At 44.1% G+C, this 19,693-nt stretch overlaps 1 protein-coding gene across 1 annotated transcript in view; it reads left to right on the top strand.

The window, feature by feature from the left end:
- The first annotated feature begins 251 nt into the window (after positions 1 to 251).
- The window catches only part of CDH13 (cadherin 13), a 758,666-nt gene continuing 739,224 nt past the window's right edge, over positions 252 to 19,693 (top strand). Inside the window, exon 1 of the mRNA XM_074968836.1 lies at positions 252 to 406. Within this exon, the coding sequence (XP_074824937.1) occupies positions 362 to 406 (45 nt within the window). The 5' untranslated portion in view covers positions 252 to 361. The remainder of the gene's footprint in view (positions 407 to 19,693) is intronic.

Genomic DNA, 19,693 nt, shown 5'->3' on the forward strand with positions numbered 1-19,693 from the left:
ATTCTCTGAAAGAGCAAAATACTAATGAAATCCATAAAGCATGATTTGTAAGACTGAAACTAAACACACAAATTCACCAAAGCCAAATGCTTTCTAAAGGTGCTGTGTTTGTGAGAGGTGCTTGCCCAATATGTGTGATGCAAAATGGGGATGCTTTGTGAAGAAATCATCCTTGTAAAGCTATTGGTTCTGGTCATCAGACTCTATCCAATGCTTTAGTGATGATGCTGCTGATCTATTTGGGAAGTTGGCTGGCTCTCAAGGCAGAGTCTCTTCTCAAAGGCTGTTTCACAGTGAAAATATGCTCAGTGCAGCCGAGTGCATGAATGAAAAAGCCTCCGGTATCTTCTAGTCTGGCAAAATGCAGCACAAAACTCAACTTACTCTGCCCTTTCTACTATCCCAGGTAAGAAATGGGATGGTTTTTTTTTCTTGCTTTCATTCATCTTCTCTCTTCTGCATTTGGATTTGGAAGTATTTGTGATTCAGGTCTGATTTCGGAGTCATTAGACATTTCTTGAATTACTGTTGAAGGACGCAAGCTCTCTGTTATAAGGCAGTTGCCAAGAATGTAGAATCTCGTACCTCCCTGACTTACAATTACAACGAATTTGCTCTGCGATATGTAATAATGTTTCCCTTTTAGGGTGTGTGTGTGTGTGTGTGTGTGTGTGTGTGTGTGTGTGTGTGTGTGTGTGTGTGTGTGTGTGTGTGTGTGTGTGTGTGTGATCTTTGAAGTGTATTCAGTAGCAGCAGCAATATTTTGTCATATCAAATCCTGCAACTTTGATATGCCTCTTTCCTCTGTGGCTTGTGCCGGTTAGAAGGGTCTGTTAGCTCACCTTATTTATTGCTTTTTAGAAAAAAGATGTGGAGGGAAAAAAAATCAAAGCATGCAGAAGCTCCCCCCTCCACCCTCTTGACATGTATAGTACTCGATGTGAGTGACTTGCTATGTAGCCTTTCCTCTTATTAACTGTAATAGATCCCCTCTGCCAGAAAGCAGAAAAAACACCCAGCCTTGAAACTCAGGGGGCTGCTCCAGTCCTGCTGCTTCTGTCACTCAAAGCAGAGGAACTAGCTGGGTTCTTCCTTCTCTCTACCTTTGGTTTCTTTCCCCCTCCCCCCCGATACCCCCTTTATACGTTTAGTTTTGAAAGCACCGTGTGATGTCTGAGGTTTCTTTATTGGTGTCCGGTGTGAAACACTGACATATTTTGTCCTAGTAGCTCTGTAAACTCCCACTGAGGGAAAGCATCGCTGGCTCCCCTTGAGATAAAAGTTAATTCCTTTTTGACTTGGGGCTTGAACAGCTTTGTTAACCCGTAGGAGCCCGGGGCATTCTGGACTGCTAATGCTTGGGAGGCTGAGTCTCTGTGTGCATCTGCAGTCTCTAAACGGATTTGAAGCTTCCTTTTACAGACTGAGGGAGAATGGTGCGGGCTCGTGCAGGGGAAGCTTTGCTGCTGAGGGGAGGCATGCCGAGGGTCTGTGAGCAGAAGGCGGCTGGATGAATGGAGTGCATGTGGGCTGTGGCTCAAGAGTGGGCATGCTTGGCTGCTAGTGCAACCTGCCTGTGGGTGGCTGGTGAAACTATGGTACAGAGTGCGAATTGGTGTCTTGAGGGAGCGGATGGGTGGGTTCGACTGCCTGTGCACTAAGCATAGTCCCCCTTAAAGGGAGCAACAGAAAAAGAGGGATGGTGCAGAGTCTGGTTCTCTATAAGTTGTGTGTAAATGCTGCTGTTCTAGGTCACGTCCATGGGGCCCAAATACTGCAGTGATGGGAGCATTAGGATTGCACACGCTGGGGATGTGTATATGGGAGGCCACATAAACAGAGCTAGCAGCATAGACTGAGGCTCTATGGGCTACCTGGGTGGGCATGAAAATGGGCAGGGGGCCAGGCGAGCTGAGCTGCTAGCTGAGGCAGCACATATGGGAGAATGGGCATGCTGCTGCCTGCGACTGGCATGGCCTGAGGCTCTGGGACTGGCTGGCAGTGCCCGCGTGGGCATCAGGTTGGAGAAGCTGCAAGTATGGGCTGAGATTCAAGGGCTGGCTGCGACTGAACATACAGGCAGCTGGGCAAGGTCAGCTGCCAACAAAGGCTGAAGCATGGAGAGAACAGGTGCTAACCAGAGAGGGTGCGGTCTGGGAACACCCAACGCCACAGCGGGAACCTGGCGCATGCACTAAGCTGACCCCCTCACCCAAGACTTGAGGACTGCCATCTCCACTGCATTTCACCCTGCTTTCGCCTTGACTTCAGGCTCTTTTCCATCTTGTGGGTTTTTCAATCCATCAAATTAGTCAGCTCAGGCTTCCGGTCTTATTCAAACATTCCTCTTTTGTCAAGAAGCAACAGGAAGGCACCCTTTCAATCACACTCCACCAATGGCCTGTTGAGAAAGCAGCTTGCATTTTAGAGTCGGCCAAGCACTTCATAGTCTATTAGTGCCCAATCCTGCAAGGTGCTGAACACCTGATCCTGCAAACCACTTTAGCACGTGCTTGACTTTAAGCATGCAAGTAGCCCCACTGAAGTCACTGGGGCTGCTCACATGCTTACGTTAGTAGCTGCTTAAGTGATTGGCTGAGTTGGGGCCAGAGTGTTGAGCATAATGCAGGACTGAGTTCTTAGTGTTTCATAATGCCCAGTGTTGAAGGGTGTTCAAACTGTGATCCATCCTCTCCTATCAGGATGGGAAGATTTAGCAGGCAGTCTATTTAGTGATTTTTTTTTAAATGTACTTGATTAAAAAAACAACCACCACAGAATGTCAGCAAGTGAATTCATTAGGAAATCAGTTCAATTGGTAATAGGAAAGTGTACATAAATAAACCTGTTTTGTTGAATATAGTCAGGGTTAATTGTTAATTGTTGGTGAGACACAGACGGGGGGAGGGCAAAGGGGAATTATTCAAAAGCTGTACAGCTATCCTCTTAGACTCAATGTGCACACAGAACTTTCATGTGACAGGAGGAGTAAACAGAAGAATGGGAGAAACAACATATTAAACAAATGTAGCCATCTGGCAGTGGTAGTGTTTGTTACACATTTTTGTTAGGTGTTTTTTTTCTCCTCCCAGCAGTAGCAACAGCTACTTCTATAACCTCATGCTAGTGGAACTAGCAAAAATCAGTCCTGATAAGCTGATTTCTAAATAATAAATATCAGTAAATGCAATACTTTTGGGGGACAGTGGAGGAAAAGCATAATTCACTTTCAAAACAACAAGGGATACATTTGGGGGAGGGAAAACAAAGCAAATCTATACTCTGCAGAGTACATTACCGGCCATGAGAATATTAAATGTGCAGAGATGAAAGTTTTATATTTTTATTTTTTCAGGTCAAAAGTAATTAATAAAAGAAATCAGTCTTTTAAAACAGAAACTGACATTTTTAAATAGTCAGTGGTTGACAAGTGCAGGCTAAAAGCCAATTTTCCAGACATTATACCGTCATCCTCATTGGCCAAGTGTACTTTATGAGTTGGTTTGTTTGGTGAGGGTTAACCTATATTAGGAAGCTGATTGATCACTGGATTTTAATTTGCTACCCAAAAGACTTAGTCTACTTGATGGGATTGTTTTACTGTCATTTATGTCTTTCATAATTTGATGGAGGAAGTCTGTTCTTCAGTATCTCAGTCTGAGTGGCTAAGGAGGACATATTCTTGGGAGCCCATCAGTTCATGGTAATCTTTAAGATTTTGCAGGGATACGTGCACTGTACAATTTAATCAATCTGAAGCTGACAGTGAAAGTTTGGAAGGTTTGCTGGTAACTTGCATCTGTGCATTTAATCATAAAAAGTACAATAGGGAGTAAATACCTATAGATCTCTAAATAGTTCTCCCTTCGTAGAAAACTTAATTTCATACAGAAGTTTTATTTGTAGGAAAATATAATTCTTCAAAGGGGTTGCTTTGGCATGTCTATGTGCTACATTGAAATATGGACAATTGAATCCAAGTTTATCATCAATTTGCAACTAATAGTACCATCAAATGGCTGTCAGTAGGCTATATAGATAATTGTTCTGCTATAGCTTACAATATAAGGAAGCTACAGTGTTTGAGAATTTTTGGAATCAGTGTGATATCTGCATGTATTGTTATCAGTTAGTTATCAGTATATATATTGAATAGCTAGTTCCAGAACACATCCTTCATACATACACACCAATACAGGTGTAAGAATTATTCAGCTGTCCTTTATTTTTCAAATTTCTCCAGAAGAGGGCTCCATGCAAGCATGAAAGTTAAAAGTAATATCTGAAAAGCACTGGAAGTTTAGCAGCTGCAGGAAAAAGAAGACTCTCATTCGCACATAGAAACTCTGTTGAAATAACTTTAAAGATTTTGCTCAAGTTTTAGTCTCCTTCCTTCTTGTCTTATTATTGCATCTGATTTGATGGCATAATTAGGGTTACTTATAATTTTAGAGGCCTACATAGAGAAATGTATGTATCGTGTAGTTGTAATTGGGACTTTAACCCTGAATTAGTCGCTGAGTACTTTACTATTGCATGCTATAGCACAATAATGATTGGACAATTTTCTTCAAATGTCGCTTTATAAAAAGGCCTTGTTTTTCCATGCCAAATGTTATCTGGATTATTTTTTTTAAATCAGTGGAGTTGTACCTGCTTATATGTGTTGTGAACTTGACGCAGGGGGATAACACCCCTGCTTCTGTGGACAGCGCCAACGAATCTTCAACATCTCACTCAGACAATGTTACCTCAAAATAATACAGTGCCTTGTAGCATCATGCTGTGGCACTGGTTTAATACTGGCTCAAATGGAAGCATGCCCCCTGCTGAATCATCAATGATGCTACCCGCAGCAACTCTGGGTTTTGCTTAGAGGTCCCTTGCACAGGATCTGACCAGACCCAACAATTCTGGCCATGTGAGATCTGAAATAATCACAGGCAGAGATGGTGTGGCAGTTGATAATCGAAATGCTGCTACAGTGTTATCTGCAGTGTCGTAAATGGCACAGCTGTAGCAGAGCACAGAAAATATTGCTGGATCATACTTTCCTTCTCTGCAAGGTGTTTGAGATATATCTAGTTTATTCAAGGGTTTAGTGGCATTGATAGGACGATGAAATTAGTTTTCACCGAAGTCCTATTGTGCATAGCGCTTTTGGTGTGGCAAACAACAGGTGACTTTACAACCTCTCACTGCATAATGAATATTGGAGTAATTTTGATTTGTCAAATAAGAAACAAAATACACTGGAAAGGAGTCTCTAGTGACTGCTGCCCCATGGAAGCAACAGGAGCTTTTAATGTTGTGCAGATAGCTACAGGAACAGGGCTGGCCCACAACATTTTGGCACCTGAGACAGGGAGCTCAAATGATGCCTCCACGCCCACTCGCTTGGGCCAAAACTTTGAAAGGTCTCAATTCTGCCTTCTTCCTGTTCTTCTCCTCTCATGGTACTGCTCTGCTACCTACCCCAATAAAGGAGAACTAACAACTTAAAATGCCTTGTTCAAAAAAGTAACCCTTAACTTTCAAACGCCTGAACAGCAAACGTAACTTTTCTTGTCTGCAAAGTAAACACTGGCATTTTTATCTGTTTGAATAATCAAAGTGATGCTTTCCCTGCCTTCTTGGTTGCAAAGATTTGAACTGCTTCCTGCTGAAGGCCCACAGTCTGGGCCAGCTCATGCTCTATTGAGGTGGTTGCAAGGTTGACCAGCCTCTCCTGTGTCATTGTCGAGCGTAGATGTGTTTTTATTAACTTCAGCTTGGAGAAGCTGCGTTCTCCACTAGCAACTGTTACAGGAAGTGTTAGAAGTATGCACAGAGCAACAAAAGCATTTGGAAAGAGGGTGGTCATCTTATTTGCGCACATATATTCCAGAACAGCCTTTGGAGTTGATCCTGCGGAAATGTATCTTGAAAGGGCTTTCAGTTCATCACCTAAATCACTCACATCAATATCGTGCATGTCACCATGTATCAACAGTGTCTCTAGCGCCCTGCATTGCTGGTGCAGGTCTTCTTCAGGTATAGTGAGGAGTTTTGGAATATCATACAACATCCCAGATATACCGCTGTGTTCTTTGAGCTGCATGAAACGTTCTTCAACTGACTGTATTGAACAATCTAGCACCTGGTTAAAGAATTCAACTTTGAATTGTTGTTTGGGGTCTCTTATGGGATTATCCCGTGCCTCGTAATCAAAATGTCTTCTTCTTTGGTGACTCTTGTATTCTTGAATGGGTGGGAAAATAGCTTCAGTGTGAAGTTCCTCTGCCAACTTCTGTGCACTCCTCAGAACGTTGTGAAATCCCTCATCTGACCGGTAAGACGGTAGGTCTGACTTTGCTTTGTCCAGTTGTTCCATTGCTCCAGATATATCCAGGTCAACACCTTGGAGTCTCTTGCTTACAACATTTATTTCAAACAGTATGTCATGCAACAACACTAAGCCACACAGAAATGTGAAGTTATGTATGTGTCTGGTGATTCCATTTCCCTCTGCCACTGTTCTCCCACAAACAGTTCCTGTGATAGCATTATCCTCCATAATGGCAACTATGGCATCATCTATCTTCCCAATTTGGTGTTTGATAGGCTTTATTGCCTCCACTCGACTTTCCCGTCGTGTGGCACTCAGTGGTTTCAGTGTCAGAGAGGATGTTCCCAGATGTTGCTTCAAAATTTGCCATCGATGAGTTGAAGCAGAGAAAAATACATTGATGCTTTGAATTACATAAAAAAATTCAGCAGCCTCACTAGAAGCTGATGCTGCATCACTGACCACCAAGTTCAATGAATAAGAACTGCATGGGACAAAAAAAGCTCGAGGGTTTAACTCTTGGATCTGTGTCTACACTCCTCTGTTCTTTCCTCTCATGTTGCCACCATTATCGTAGCCCTGACCTCTCATGTCAGTTGTCGCAATTCCCGTATCTTCCAGCTTTTTAAGAAGCACGTTTGTCATATCAGCTCCTGTAGTATCATCAATGTCAATAAATTCTAGAAAATGCTCTCTGGCAGTCACCATTGCAGGGACATTTTCACTAGGGTCTCTTGTTGTTGCAAAACGCACCATTAAAGTCATTTGTTCCATATGGCTGATGTCAGGTGCGCAGTCCAGAATAACAGAGTAATATCTTGTTGACTTCAGATCTGCCACAATCTTCTGTTTGACTTTTGTTGCCAGTAACGGTATGATCTCATTTTGAATTGTTTTCCCAAGGTAGTGGTGTGTGTACATTTCTTGGGTGGTGACGACTCTTAGATGCTCCTGGAGTACAGCATCAAACTCAGCCATCAGCTCCACAATTTTAAGGAAGTTTCCATTGTTTGGCACATACGGCTGATCTGAAGTGCCTCGCAGTGCTAGGGTTTGGGTAGCAAACATTCTCACAATGGCAATGAGCCTTTTCAGAACATTTTGCCAGTAAAGAGACTCTTATGCAATCTTCTCTTGATGCTGATCATCTATGGTGGCCTTTAACCTTAGTCTCATTTCAAGCTCTTTCCACCTATGGAATGCGCTCTGGTGATTTGCTGCCTTCTCATGGCATGTCAGATTTCTAGCCAGATTTTTCCAGTCCTTTGTTCCTTTAGAACCCAATGTGGCTGGAACATTAGACTGGAAGAGTTTGCAACAAAAACAGTATGCAGCATTCTGGGTTTTTGAGTACATAAGCCATGGCCTCTCCACTTTGTCACCATTGGGGATTTCACGCCAGTAATGGGTTGGATGGAAACGTCTATTTTCATTGTCTTTAGGGAACATGAAGTTTTTCACTTGCTGTGGCCCATGCAGTACAAGGAAGTCCCTCGGGCTACTGCTCAATTGGTGCACAGTCCTGGATCATCTGGACTGAAGGAACTAAACTCAGCAGCAGCTGTTTCTTGCGCCTCCACCACACTCTTCTCTGATCTACACTTTTCTTCAGGAATGTGCATGGTTACATCCATTTGAGATGGAGATATGGATGCTGCAGTAGCTGCCAGGTCACCTGCACTCTGACTAACTGGAAGATCAGGCATCTCCTCACCACTCACATCCTCACTGGGACCGGAAGGCTCACTGTGAACATTTGTGTCTATGTATCTCAGGAGAGCTCCTTCCTGCTTAGATAGAAAAGCTTCCTTTGCTTTCTTTCTTTTTCTGAATGCTGCCCCAGAGGGGCATTTTCTTCTTTCACTCATGGCTGCTGTTCTGTGCCAGCTATAGTGGCTCTCCACACTCAGTTGAAGGGAACAAATAAGCAGGCTGGTAGCAGGGCCTGAGTGAGGGAAGCTATCAGCGTCTTAAGGGCCCAACTGGCTCCTACTATTTCAGCTGACTGCCTGTTCTCCTCAAGTGGGTTCAGGGAAGCAGCAGGAAACTGGACGCTCCCTGCGAAGCTGGTGTTAATCAGTCCAGGCTCCTGGGGGTGCTAGAGAGGTACATAAGAGGCTCCTCCTCTCTCTCCCTGCAGCTCCTGCTGCTTTCTGTTATTCCCTCTGACCTTTTCTCCTGCCTGCCTGTTCTGTCTCTTGTGCCCTCCTTCCTCCAGCACAGCGCTCCCCACATCTCTGTGCATCTCGAGCAGAGAATCCAGATGCACCAGCAGCAGACACGACTTTCTACACCCTGGATCCCAGTGGTGTCCCGCACAGTCTGGCACCTGAGGCGGCCGCCTCAGTTCGCCTCATGGTAAGGCCAGCCCTGTACAGGAATGTCTATAACTACCCAAACAAGTTGGCTCTCTTCCCTCTAACATGTGAAGACAGAGGAAGAAAACAGAGGTGTGATGGTATAATCTTTCCCCCTGTCCAGGGACTGATTTTTTTCATTTATGCATTTCTTGTCTTCAGCAGCTGGAGGCAACCCTCTTGTGGTCAGGATTTTGGCTTCAGGCCTTAGAACTGTTAGGCCAGCGTGAGACATGTGTGTTTTTCTTAAGGGTTCTTCCCCTAGGCTAGGATTTGAAGCAGAAATGCTAGGATAATAGCTTTCCTCTTCTGATTTCCTCCACCCCCACTTCACCATGATAAATGCTAGTGGCCAAATTCTCTTTTCATTTACATCACTGCTACTCCAGTTAACACAGTGTGCCACCTGCGCCACTAAGAGGGGAACTCGTTCCTAAGCATATAGCTAGCTCTCCAGTGGTCTGATTTCAGGTCACTTTAGTTGTCCTTCCACCATAATGTTGTTAGTGGATAGAGGTCATAGGACACTAGATGACACATAAAAAGAACGTAATTACAAGATTGTTGGTTCCCTTGTTAGGCACCAAATTCTGTTCTGTTCCATGAAGCACCATTGATTGACAGTGTCATCAGACTTTAGCCTACTGTTGAGATAATAGCGTAGACTTGTGGTATGGATTGTGTTATCTCTTCTAGCAAAACGATCTGATTGCTCAGAAAACCTTATTCCTTTTTCTTGTGGAGTGAACTCATGTCCCCCATTACCATATCAAATATTCAATTCTATCTTGCACTATTAATTTTCTTAGAAACAGTCCTCAGAACAGCTTTAAGGGGTTTCAAATAGGGTGAGGCATTAAAGTGGGGGGTGGGGAAATTATTTTGAACTCTAAGGGTATGTGAGAGATACCTGCTGGCAAGCATGAGCAGAGAGAGAAATTAGATTTCTTAAAGCTTTTAGCTGTTTATTGTGCAAAAGAATGATCATGCTAGTTCTAGTGAGGATTTGGAAAGCTGGAAACTAGTGGCCCCAGTCCTGCAAGTTCTCCTAGGTAGATAAATCCCATTGATGTGGGACCTGCGCAAGAGGAGAGATCGGGCATTGTGGAACAACTTACAGGATTGGGGGTCTTTATATTGTAATGTTCAGCTGTTTGTATTATGCATGAATAAAAAGGCAATTTACTGAAATTGTGGAAAATATCAGGCTGGCTGATTTATACACAATTACCCTTTGCTTTACATCACCTTTGCATAATTTAAACATGTCAGAAGGGATTTTGATCAAACTTTCAGAATACAAAAGACCTCTCTGAGGTGGAGGATATTGAGCCCCCAGGGGAATTTTTACAAATGTTACGAGTGCATGAAAATTCAGTGTCCTGATGTCACCTTAACGAGAGCTTTCACTACCATGAAAATCACTGTCCACATGCGTGGGGCCAAGATTCTCTGATGGTGAAACTGGCATAGATCCACTGAGGAGCTATGCAACCGTGCATCAGCTGAGAATCTGGCTCATTGTATATAAATGTACATTGCTGGCTAAAATAACACACGCGGGGAATGCTGTAGAGTTCAAGACTTACTGTTTGTCAAGCTTGCTTTTTCCCCCTCAGCAGACTGATGATTTCAACTTTCCCAGTGTACGACAGCAATCTTTGAAACGCAATAGTTGCACACACAGTCCCAGAGTCTAGCATTAGTAACAGTTTCCCCAGAAGAAATGGGGCTCTTGAGCAGCATTCTCATGCCAGCTTGAGCAGGACCAGTGTCTTTCCTGGATCTGAATGCTTCCCCTCCTGCCTCATGAGACAAACTTAACAATTTCCCCAGAGGCAGCCCCTCTAGATGGCCCTAAGGAACACATTTTATCAAATGATAAAATAAACTATGGGAACTAAGATCCTTTTGAACCATGCACCACTATATCTGGAGCTCTGGAAATATCACGGCTGTTTCACTGATGAAGCAGGAAATCCTAAGCATCTGTGTCTAAGCACAATGGGACAGGCTCAGCCATCAGGATTTGACAGGCATTTCCCATCGAATTACATTTGTTATTTCCATGGCTGGGGTTTTGCTGAGTCAAAAACCTGGAAGTTCAGAGGAGCCGCGTAATGAGAAATGGGGACCTTTTTGACTCTTCTGCCCAGTGTGGTCCGAATTTTCAGCTGTAGTTTTGGTTGATTTGGCTAGACTACTAGCCAAATGTAACCACGGTTAGCTGCTTGCAGAGACAGAATCTGTAGCCTTACATGTGTCGAAAGAGACACAGGTGGCACCTGCTGAAACAGGTCCTCCTTGAAATTTACATATGTGAGGAAAAAGGGAGGGATTGACGGCTGTGGCTAAAGTAAATGGATGAGATTTGTGAAACAGGCATCTGTCTGTCTAGGGGGACATTTATATCACAGTAATACCGGAGGGCTGGATAGTGCGTGGGTCCGAGTGGCTTTTCTCTCTTCCTAAAATGTCTTGTGTTCTCATAATTGATGTACTGATGGAACTAGCTGATGCTCTGAACTCCATAAACTCTGCCTTTTGAATACCAAGAGCCTTATTAACCTGTCAATGTATAGATTTTGGTGTTTTGAATACAAAAACTCCCAGGGCTGGATTCTACCACCCTTTAGACATTTTCAGTAGTACCTTACTAGGGAGTAAGATGCTCCTCGGGGTTAGCAAGGGTGTCAGAATGAACCCTAATAATGATCATAAATGAGGGGGTATATCTGAAATGCTTCTGTTACGAGATGGATAGTAGCCTGACATGCTCTTAGTTTGCTGTTCTAAATCTTTATTTTATGCTGCTGTTCCAATCATGACACTTTAATAATAACAACAGTAAAGGAAAAGAGCAGAACAATCTTTAGTTTTAAATCCACTTACTCTATTTGTGGGATGTGTTCAGTCGACTAACAACACAGGAATTTCAAGATTCTGCACAGTAGGGATATTGATTATTGCAGTGTGTCAAAGAGAGGCAGCCTTTCAGGTGTCACTTTCATAGCCACCCTCATTATATCCGGAAAAGGGTGGGGGCAGACAGCTATGATCTGCGAATAAGCTGTTATGCTGAAAGTCACCTCCACTAAATCACATGTCTCTTAAACTTGGCAACAACCATTTCTGTTAATGATGCTGGGCCAGATCCTCAGCTGGTGTAACATGGGATCACTCCATTGACTACACTGTCATTAACGGAGCAATACCAATTTACCCCAGCTGAGACGCTGGCCCACTGTGTTTACAAAGCGCGATTACTATCAACATTACATATTTCCACTATGCATCTACTGGTGTACTTATATGGCTCCTATTACCATGCTATCTGAGCACCTTGCAAACAACAATGAATGTATCCTCACTTCCATAAAATAAATGCTGCGAGGTGACGGGCAACATTATTCTGAAGTGGGAGACTGTCTTCGCCATCTGCCCATTCCATTGGCTTTAGCACTATTATATTAGTTGACTAATGATGTAGGCTGCTGTCGTTTTTACTTCCGGATGTTGATTCAGTAGTGACAGTTCATTGTACTGACCAAAGATTACTTCTGGTTGACTGAAGCCCAGAATAAATTCCCTTTCTAGGTCAATCAGAAGCTAGTTAAGGTCCTAATTTTTTTAAAAGTCTGCTATGCTTTTTAAAAAATATAATCAGTCCTGATTGGCCAAAGTATTACCCATTCAGTTGATGCCATTTTGCATTTGGTTTACAGTAGGAGTTATTAACAAGGGAACTCTTCCTTGTCATTACCGCACAGATACCCTAGAGATCTGCTATTCTAGGTATAAGCAAACTAATGTGATAACCTAAATGATATCTGAGTGTAAGTGAGTTGCCCAAGGCCACTGAAGGTGTCTGTCACAGCTGGGATTAGCACTCAAATTCAAGGACCTTTTTTGTAGTTAGTTTGTGGACTGGCATGGAAAATTCAGAGCTAAAGATTTTAGAACGGCCACTTTAAATGTTTATCTCTTCCTATGCCTGATGTGTGTTTCAGATGAGGATTCAGTTTGCTTGCATTTGCTTCTCAAAAGTTTTATTTTGTGCCTTTTTTCCTCCTTTCAAATACATATAACCTGTTTCTTAATTACTGTTAATGGGAGCTAAACACATGCATTAATTACGAATGGCTGAACCAGTCTGGATAAAGTAGAGACTGACTTGATCCTTTGCCTAGAGCTCAAATTGAACCCAACCCAAGCTGTTCTTCTGGCTTTTATTCTTCACTAGTTTTCATTTTTGTGTATCTCTGCACTTATGGGTTCCAGCGAGGATCTGAAGTGGATGTGCCAATATACAACAAGAGAAGCTGCCCTTGTGTTATCTCCAGCCTGACTGGAAGCCAGAAGCATCAGAAATCATCTTTAAATTTTCTGCCTCATTTTGCAGGCCACAGGAAGGTCAGAGAGTTCTTCTGTGTGCTTATCAACACTAAACCTCTAAATCTATCTCCATCACTCCTGACAACTGAAGAACTGACCTGTTGGCAAGGAATAATTCATCCCGTGTATGTGTCAGGTGGGGATAGACTTGACCAAAAGTCCATTGAAGTCAGTAGAAAGACTTTCACTGACTTCCTTGAGCTTTGGCTTTGGCTTTGGCTTTGGCTCAGACCCTATGTTTGGAATGTATTGCTATTTTACTTGGAAGATGAGTTCTCCGTACAGCAAGAAAAACAGATATATCTGAGGAAAGTCAGATTCTCCTAGTACGTTGTACAGCTATTAGTTATTTTTGGTATCTAACCTGCAGATTTGCTAGAATTACTTCAGTGTCAAATAATAGTATTTTGCTAATGTGGCTGGCAAATCTGACCTTTGGTTCACAAATAAAAATCACAGTGATTTAATCTCGTGCTTTTCTGTCTTGTTTTTGATTGTAACTGTGATCAAAATGCTATTTGCTATTATTTGAAGACTTTTTTTCCTGTTACCACAGACTCCAGCAGCTTTGCAAGGAGAAAAGTGAGTACAGATTTCATGGGAGTCGCTCTCGTTTTCTTTGGGAAGTATAGACGTTAGAGATGGTTCCCAAACTAAAGCCTGAGTCCAAATACCCAGGAAATTTGGAAAGTTCAGATCTGAGCCTTGTGGCTCAAACTCACCTTTTTTATTTTTTCCCAAACTATTCTAGCATTTTGGCTGCACCTACAGTAAAGTGGATTTTGCAGGCAATCTCCAGACTTTGTGCTAAGTCTTGTGACTATACCAGGGATCGGCAACCTTTGGCAAGCACCCTGCCAGGGTAAGCCCCCTGGTGGGCCAGGCCGGTTTGTTTACCTGCCGGTTTGTTTACGTGCCTCCCACTGGCCGCAGTTCGCCGCTCCAGGCCAATGGGGGCTGTGGGAAGTGGGGGCCAGCACATCCCTCGGCCCGCGCCAGTTCCTGCAGCCCCTGTTGGTCTGGGATGGCAAACCATGGCCAGTGGGAGCCGCAATCAGCCAAACCTGTGGACGCGGCAGGTAAACAAATCAACCTGGCCCGCCAGGGGGCTTACTCTGGCGGGCTGCGTGCCAAAGGTTGCCGATCCCTGGACTATACCATTAACAGTTTAAAGTTCTTGAGCTCCTGAAAAGTCAAGAGTACCAATATAGTAATTTAGTAGTAATTTTCTTGTTGACATAGTTGTTGAATATACGTTCCTTTTCTTGTGTTGACATGGGAATATGAGAAAGAAGATCAAACTCTTACACACCAAATCGGAAAGGAGAAAGCAAGAAAACAAAGTAGAATTGAATGCCTTGTAATTTTGGTGAGGCCACTGGCAGGTGGGAAAATAGCCCTTTTCATCCTTGCTGGACCTCACTGTTGCATATTGAGATGGGAGTACAGGATGCAATCTGGCCCTGATGTATGTGAATTAATACAGGTAAATCCCAGTGAAACAAGCAGGGAGTCTACCTTATGTGTTTACACTAACAGATTCATTTCACTTGTGCTGGGAGTAGATCCAAATCTGAACTTGAGTTTGCAATGAGAAACGTCAGTGCATTATCCCAGCGATTTTACGTGCAAGCATCAGTGCACTGAGGGATGATAGAGGCGGGACATTTTATCCCTTATAAACTATCTGTTCCCTAGCTTCCAACATTTATTAACTGCCCAGTGAAGGAATGTACTTTTTTTCACTTCTATATATTATGGTTTGGTGTTTTTCATTACCATTTGCTCTATGTATTAATGGACAATATTTATCTCTGCCTGCTGCTTTGAAACCTTTGTGTGCATGGGCATAAATCTCACCCTAGCAATGCTTCAGAGAACTTGTTGCAACTGCAGAGGAAATAAGCTCCCTGCAGGGCAGGGACTCAGGGAGTGGAGGAGAGAACAGGAAGGGACAAGTTGGGGATAGGATAAGAAGCTAAATCAGACTTCACTGAGAAAGGGGGCGGTGGAGCTTGCAGTTCCTTTAATGCTGTGTGCCCCCATCTGTCAGTCACTAGCCAGGGGGTCTCTGGCTTGCTGTGGCGAGACCATCACTAGCCCACCCAAGAGACTATCAGGCAGTGGCATGCTTTTGTGCCACACAGAGCACGGATGATAAATAGATATAACCCTGGTGGAAGTGAAAAGTGGGGAAAGGACCAGAGCCAGTTGGGAGATCATAGTCTTTGGGAGCTGGGTTCTCAAGAGGGGAGCAGACCTACTGGTCTGTGATGCAAGGTACAGTGGGCATTTTAAGGTGGTTGAAGTGAAAAGCAAATTATTTTAGAGTTGTGTAGTGGGTCTGCTTTGAGTCTGGGCCTGAAGGCCCCATTTGTGTGTCCTGTACCCAGTAACTTCACTTGTAAATCAGTCCTTCACCTAACCCACTTTCCTTCCTTGCTGCCATTTCTGAAAGGCCAGCTTAAAGCTCAAAGAGGAGAAATTGGAAAAGATATCTGGCTTTTGGCAAGCTGAGCACTGTGACTGCCTCTCTTCAAGGCTTTTAGTTTTGTCCGGAGTTGGGCTGTATTAAAAACAAATTAAAATCAAGGCATGCAACTTGTAAACTATTAATTTGCTTTTGAGACTGAGGTTTTTGCAGTATTTGCTTGTGACTCATCTGATTCATCTTGCAGTGCTAGAGTTTAAGTGCCAATAAAAGAGAGAGAACACAGCAGAGCTCAAATATATTTGACCTTTTCTACTATTGCCAAGAAACAACTGAAATATTGGTTAGTCACATGAACCATCGCAGTTTATCCTGTAGAGAGATCTACAAATGAGGCGCCGTTCCTTAGAATTTCTGTCTCAAGAGACTGGGTAGCACAGGGGACCGGTGATAAGGAGATACTGGGCCCAGTCTCCACTGCTTTGCTCTTTGGGTCATCATACAAACATTCAGATTTGTGTGTTACACCCATTGTGTGTAAATGGCCCAACAAACTACAAGGTGGTCTGACTCTGCTTTCTCCAGGTCACTGGTTGGAATGTAGTTCAGGACCACAGTGTCCAAGAGACATTACCAGTTCATGGTTGTGCTTGTGATGGGTCTTGGTCCATTTGCTAATGGATGGGCACAGGGGGTCTGAATCTCAAATATAATCTCTACCGCAACTGGTTTCATGGATCAGTAGTATCAATACGGAGGCAAAGGCCTTGTCTGTAGGGACTATTCTTTCTATGGAGCTTGTGCTGACTTCACCTATAGGGTTGTGTGTTAAATGCATGTAAAGGAATTTGAGGTTTGTAGGACAAAAAATGTAACTACAGATTCCACCCCCCCCCCAAGTTGTCTCTTTCCAAGCTCTTTCATCCTGTTCTAACATCTTAGAAAGCAGAAGCAAAAGGACACACAGCACATCTCTTGCTGCACGCTGTATTTTGTGCCAGGCTAGATGCAGTGTCGTGCAGCGAACTCTCTGTGTATAGAGTGAATTTCCCCTCTCCCGCACAAAGCCAGAACATGCTTTCTGTGTCCAAGGGGCTGGGGGAAGGGATGCGCCCGTCCCTCAGCCCTTCCACAGCTGCTGTTCCAGGCTATGTGCTGAAAGAGAGACTGCTGCCCTTCTGAGGTTTTAGGTACAGGAGTTGTGTAATTGGGAATCCTTAGCCTCTCCTTGGCTCAGTCTTCCCTCTGTGTGCTGGCCTACTCGAGGTCAGTGCAGAGGAAAAGAAGAACCCCACCAATTCCGGGGCAGCTACTCTCCTTACGTCTCTAGAGGTGAGTGAATTTCACCAATGGTGAATCTGAAACAATTGACTTAAATAAGGAGAGTGTGTCCTTTCATCTCCTCCCACCAGTAGTTCATGGCTTCTCAACAGTTTGGGAAGGTAGCAACATTAGTGGCCAGAAACTAATCCCCCATTCTTTTTATTCTATGTTTAGACTCCTTAGAAATGGGATTGATACTGCCAATGCCAGGCATTCAAAAACCAAACCAAACAACACCCCTCCCCCCCACAAACCATGAGTCAAACTCCCAAATATCCTGAGATTGGCTTAAAATCATGATCAAATAAAAACCCAGCCACAATCAACATGGGGTCCTTTTCTTTGCCTTCTGGGTTTTGCACCTTTAGGGGTTATGGTTTCAAGCTCTTTTCTGTAACTATCACTCCCCACAAACTTTTTTCTAAATGACAGCTGAGATTGTTACCTCGCCACCAATTATCTCAAGCATTGGCAACACTTGATCTTACTCAAGAGATTGCCCCTGGACCAAGACCTTTTTCACTTCGTAGCAGAATGCAGCGTTTCCTTCATTTGCATCACTTCCCCACCAATCTGAATGTACTTTTTCCCCCACCACTTGGAATTTCCACATTTTGGGTCTACCATTCCTTGTCACCAGCTATAATGTAAAACCTGTGGAGGCTTCCTGGCAGAGAGGGTTGATGTATTTTGGGACCAAACACTCCTGCAGTGTATTCATCTCTGCAAGCTTCCAAGAGACTTAAATATGAAGGCAGTCAATTCCGATCACTGTACTCCAGGAAGGAAGCACTTCTGCATACAGACTGTTGAAACTCTGAGCAGCGTTTCCCTTTGCTCCACTGTCCTCTTCCAGGCTTCATCCTGCATTCTGTCTCATTTGACCTTTTTCCCTTTTAGCTACAGCCTGCATTGCAGTATGAGATACAGGAGGTCCGACTCTTACACCACCAGCATCGCATAAAGAGAACCAGTGTGAGAACGTCCTAAACTTGTTTTCTCTCTTTATAACCTCATCCTCCTTGAGCAACTTGATTTTTTGGGAGTATTTACCGAAGTGCTGTCAACAGATTTTCTTCAGGGCTGCAGCGCTAGCCACACTTCTTTTTTTGCAGCATACAGCATCTACTTCCAAGCTGTTAGTGAGTCATGAGCTTACAGTTCCAGAAATCTTTTCCAAGGGGATCACTCATCTCCCTAGAGTGGCAGAGATATTTTCAGGCCGGCTATGCAATGTTATGGGAATGTTTTGAAACTTGCCTGGCTCACATCATGTGGCAGTGACCGTACCAAAGGCTGCCAATTCGATAAAGTGTTGAACATAGATTCCATGGGAGGTGCCCTGCGATATTCATAGACATAAGCAAATAATAGTTCATCCTGACTTTTGAAAGATTGACTGTGCTTTGAAAGAATTAGCCTCTCCTTGGCTATAAGGAATATTCACCTACTTACTTGACGTTACAGAATGTGACAGTAATACATAAGGAGCCACATAGAAATAAGCAGCTCTTGTAGGAGCCACTGAGAATCATCCCCTTTTACCAATGTGGCTTAGCACCCTTTAGGCTAATGGTGTGATTCTTAAAGGGGCAGCTGCAGTCTTGTGGACCAGTCATGCACCAGAACCCCATTGTGCTAGGTGTGGTACAAACTCAGAATGAAAAGCTGGTCTCTGCCCCCGAGGCATTTTACATCTAAGAGTTTGTCTACACAATGGGGTAACGTGCCTTACATGGGTGTGAGTTCTAGCCCTGGTCTACACTAGGACTTTAGGGCGAATTTAGCAGCGTTAAATCGATGTAAACCTGCACCCGTCCACACGATGAAGCCCTTCATTTCGACTTAAAGGGCTCTTAAAATCAATTTCCTTACTCCACCCCTGACAAGTTGATTAGCGCTTAAATCGGCCTTGCCGGGTCGAATTTGGGGTACTGTGGACACAATTCGACGGTATTGGCCTCCGGGAGCTATCCCAGAGTGCTCCATTGTGACCGCTTTGGACAGCGCTCTCAACTCAGATGCACTGGCCAGGTAGACAGGAAAAGAACCGTGAACTTTTGAATCTCATTTCCTGTTTGGCCAGCGTGGCAAGCTGCAGGTGACCATGCAGAGCTCATCAGCAGAGGTGACCATGATGGAGTCCCAGAATCACAAAAGAGCTCCAGCATGGACTGAACGGGAGGTACGGGATCTGATCGCTGTATGGGGAGAGGAATCCGTGCTATCAGAACTACGTTCCAGTTTTCGAAATGCCAAAACCTTTGTCAAGATCTCCCAGGGCATGAAGGACAGAGGCCATAACAGGGACCCGAAGCAGTGCCATGTGAAACTTAAAGAGCTGAGGCAAGCCTACCAGAAAACCAGAGAGGCGAACGGCCGCTCCGGGTCAGAGCCCCAAACATGCCGCTTCTATGATGAGCTGCATGCCATTTTAGGGGGTTCAGCCACCACTACCCCAGCCGTGTTGTTTGACTCCTTCAATGGACATGGAGGCAACCCGGAAGCAGGTTTTGGGGACGAAGAAGATGATGATGATGAGGAGGTTGTAGATAGCTCACAGCAAGCAAGCGGAGAAACCGGTTTTCCCGACAGCCAGGAACAGTTTCTACCCTGGACCTGGAGCCAGTACCCCCCGAACCCACCCAAGGCTGCCTCCTGGACCTGGCAGGCGGAGAAGAGACCTCCGGTGAGTGTACCTTTTAAAATACTATCCATGGTTTAAAAGCAAGCATGTGAAAGGATTAATTTGCCCTGGCATTCGCGGATCTCCTGGATGTACTCCCTAAGCCTTTGCAAAAGGTTTCTGGGGAGGGCAGCCTTATTGCGTCCTCCATGGTAGGACACTTTACCACTCCA

This window comes from Natator depressus, chromosome 12, assembly GCF_965152275.1.
Source record: "Natator depressus isolate rNatDep1 chromosome 12, rNatDep2.hap1, whole genome shotgun sequence".
NCBI lineage: Eukaryota > Metazoa > Chordata > Testudines > Cheloniidae > Natator > Natator depressus.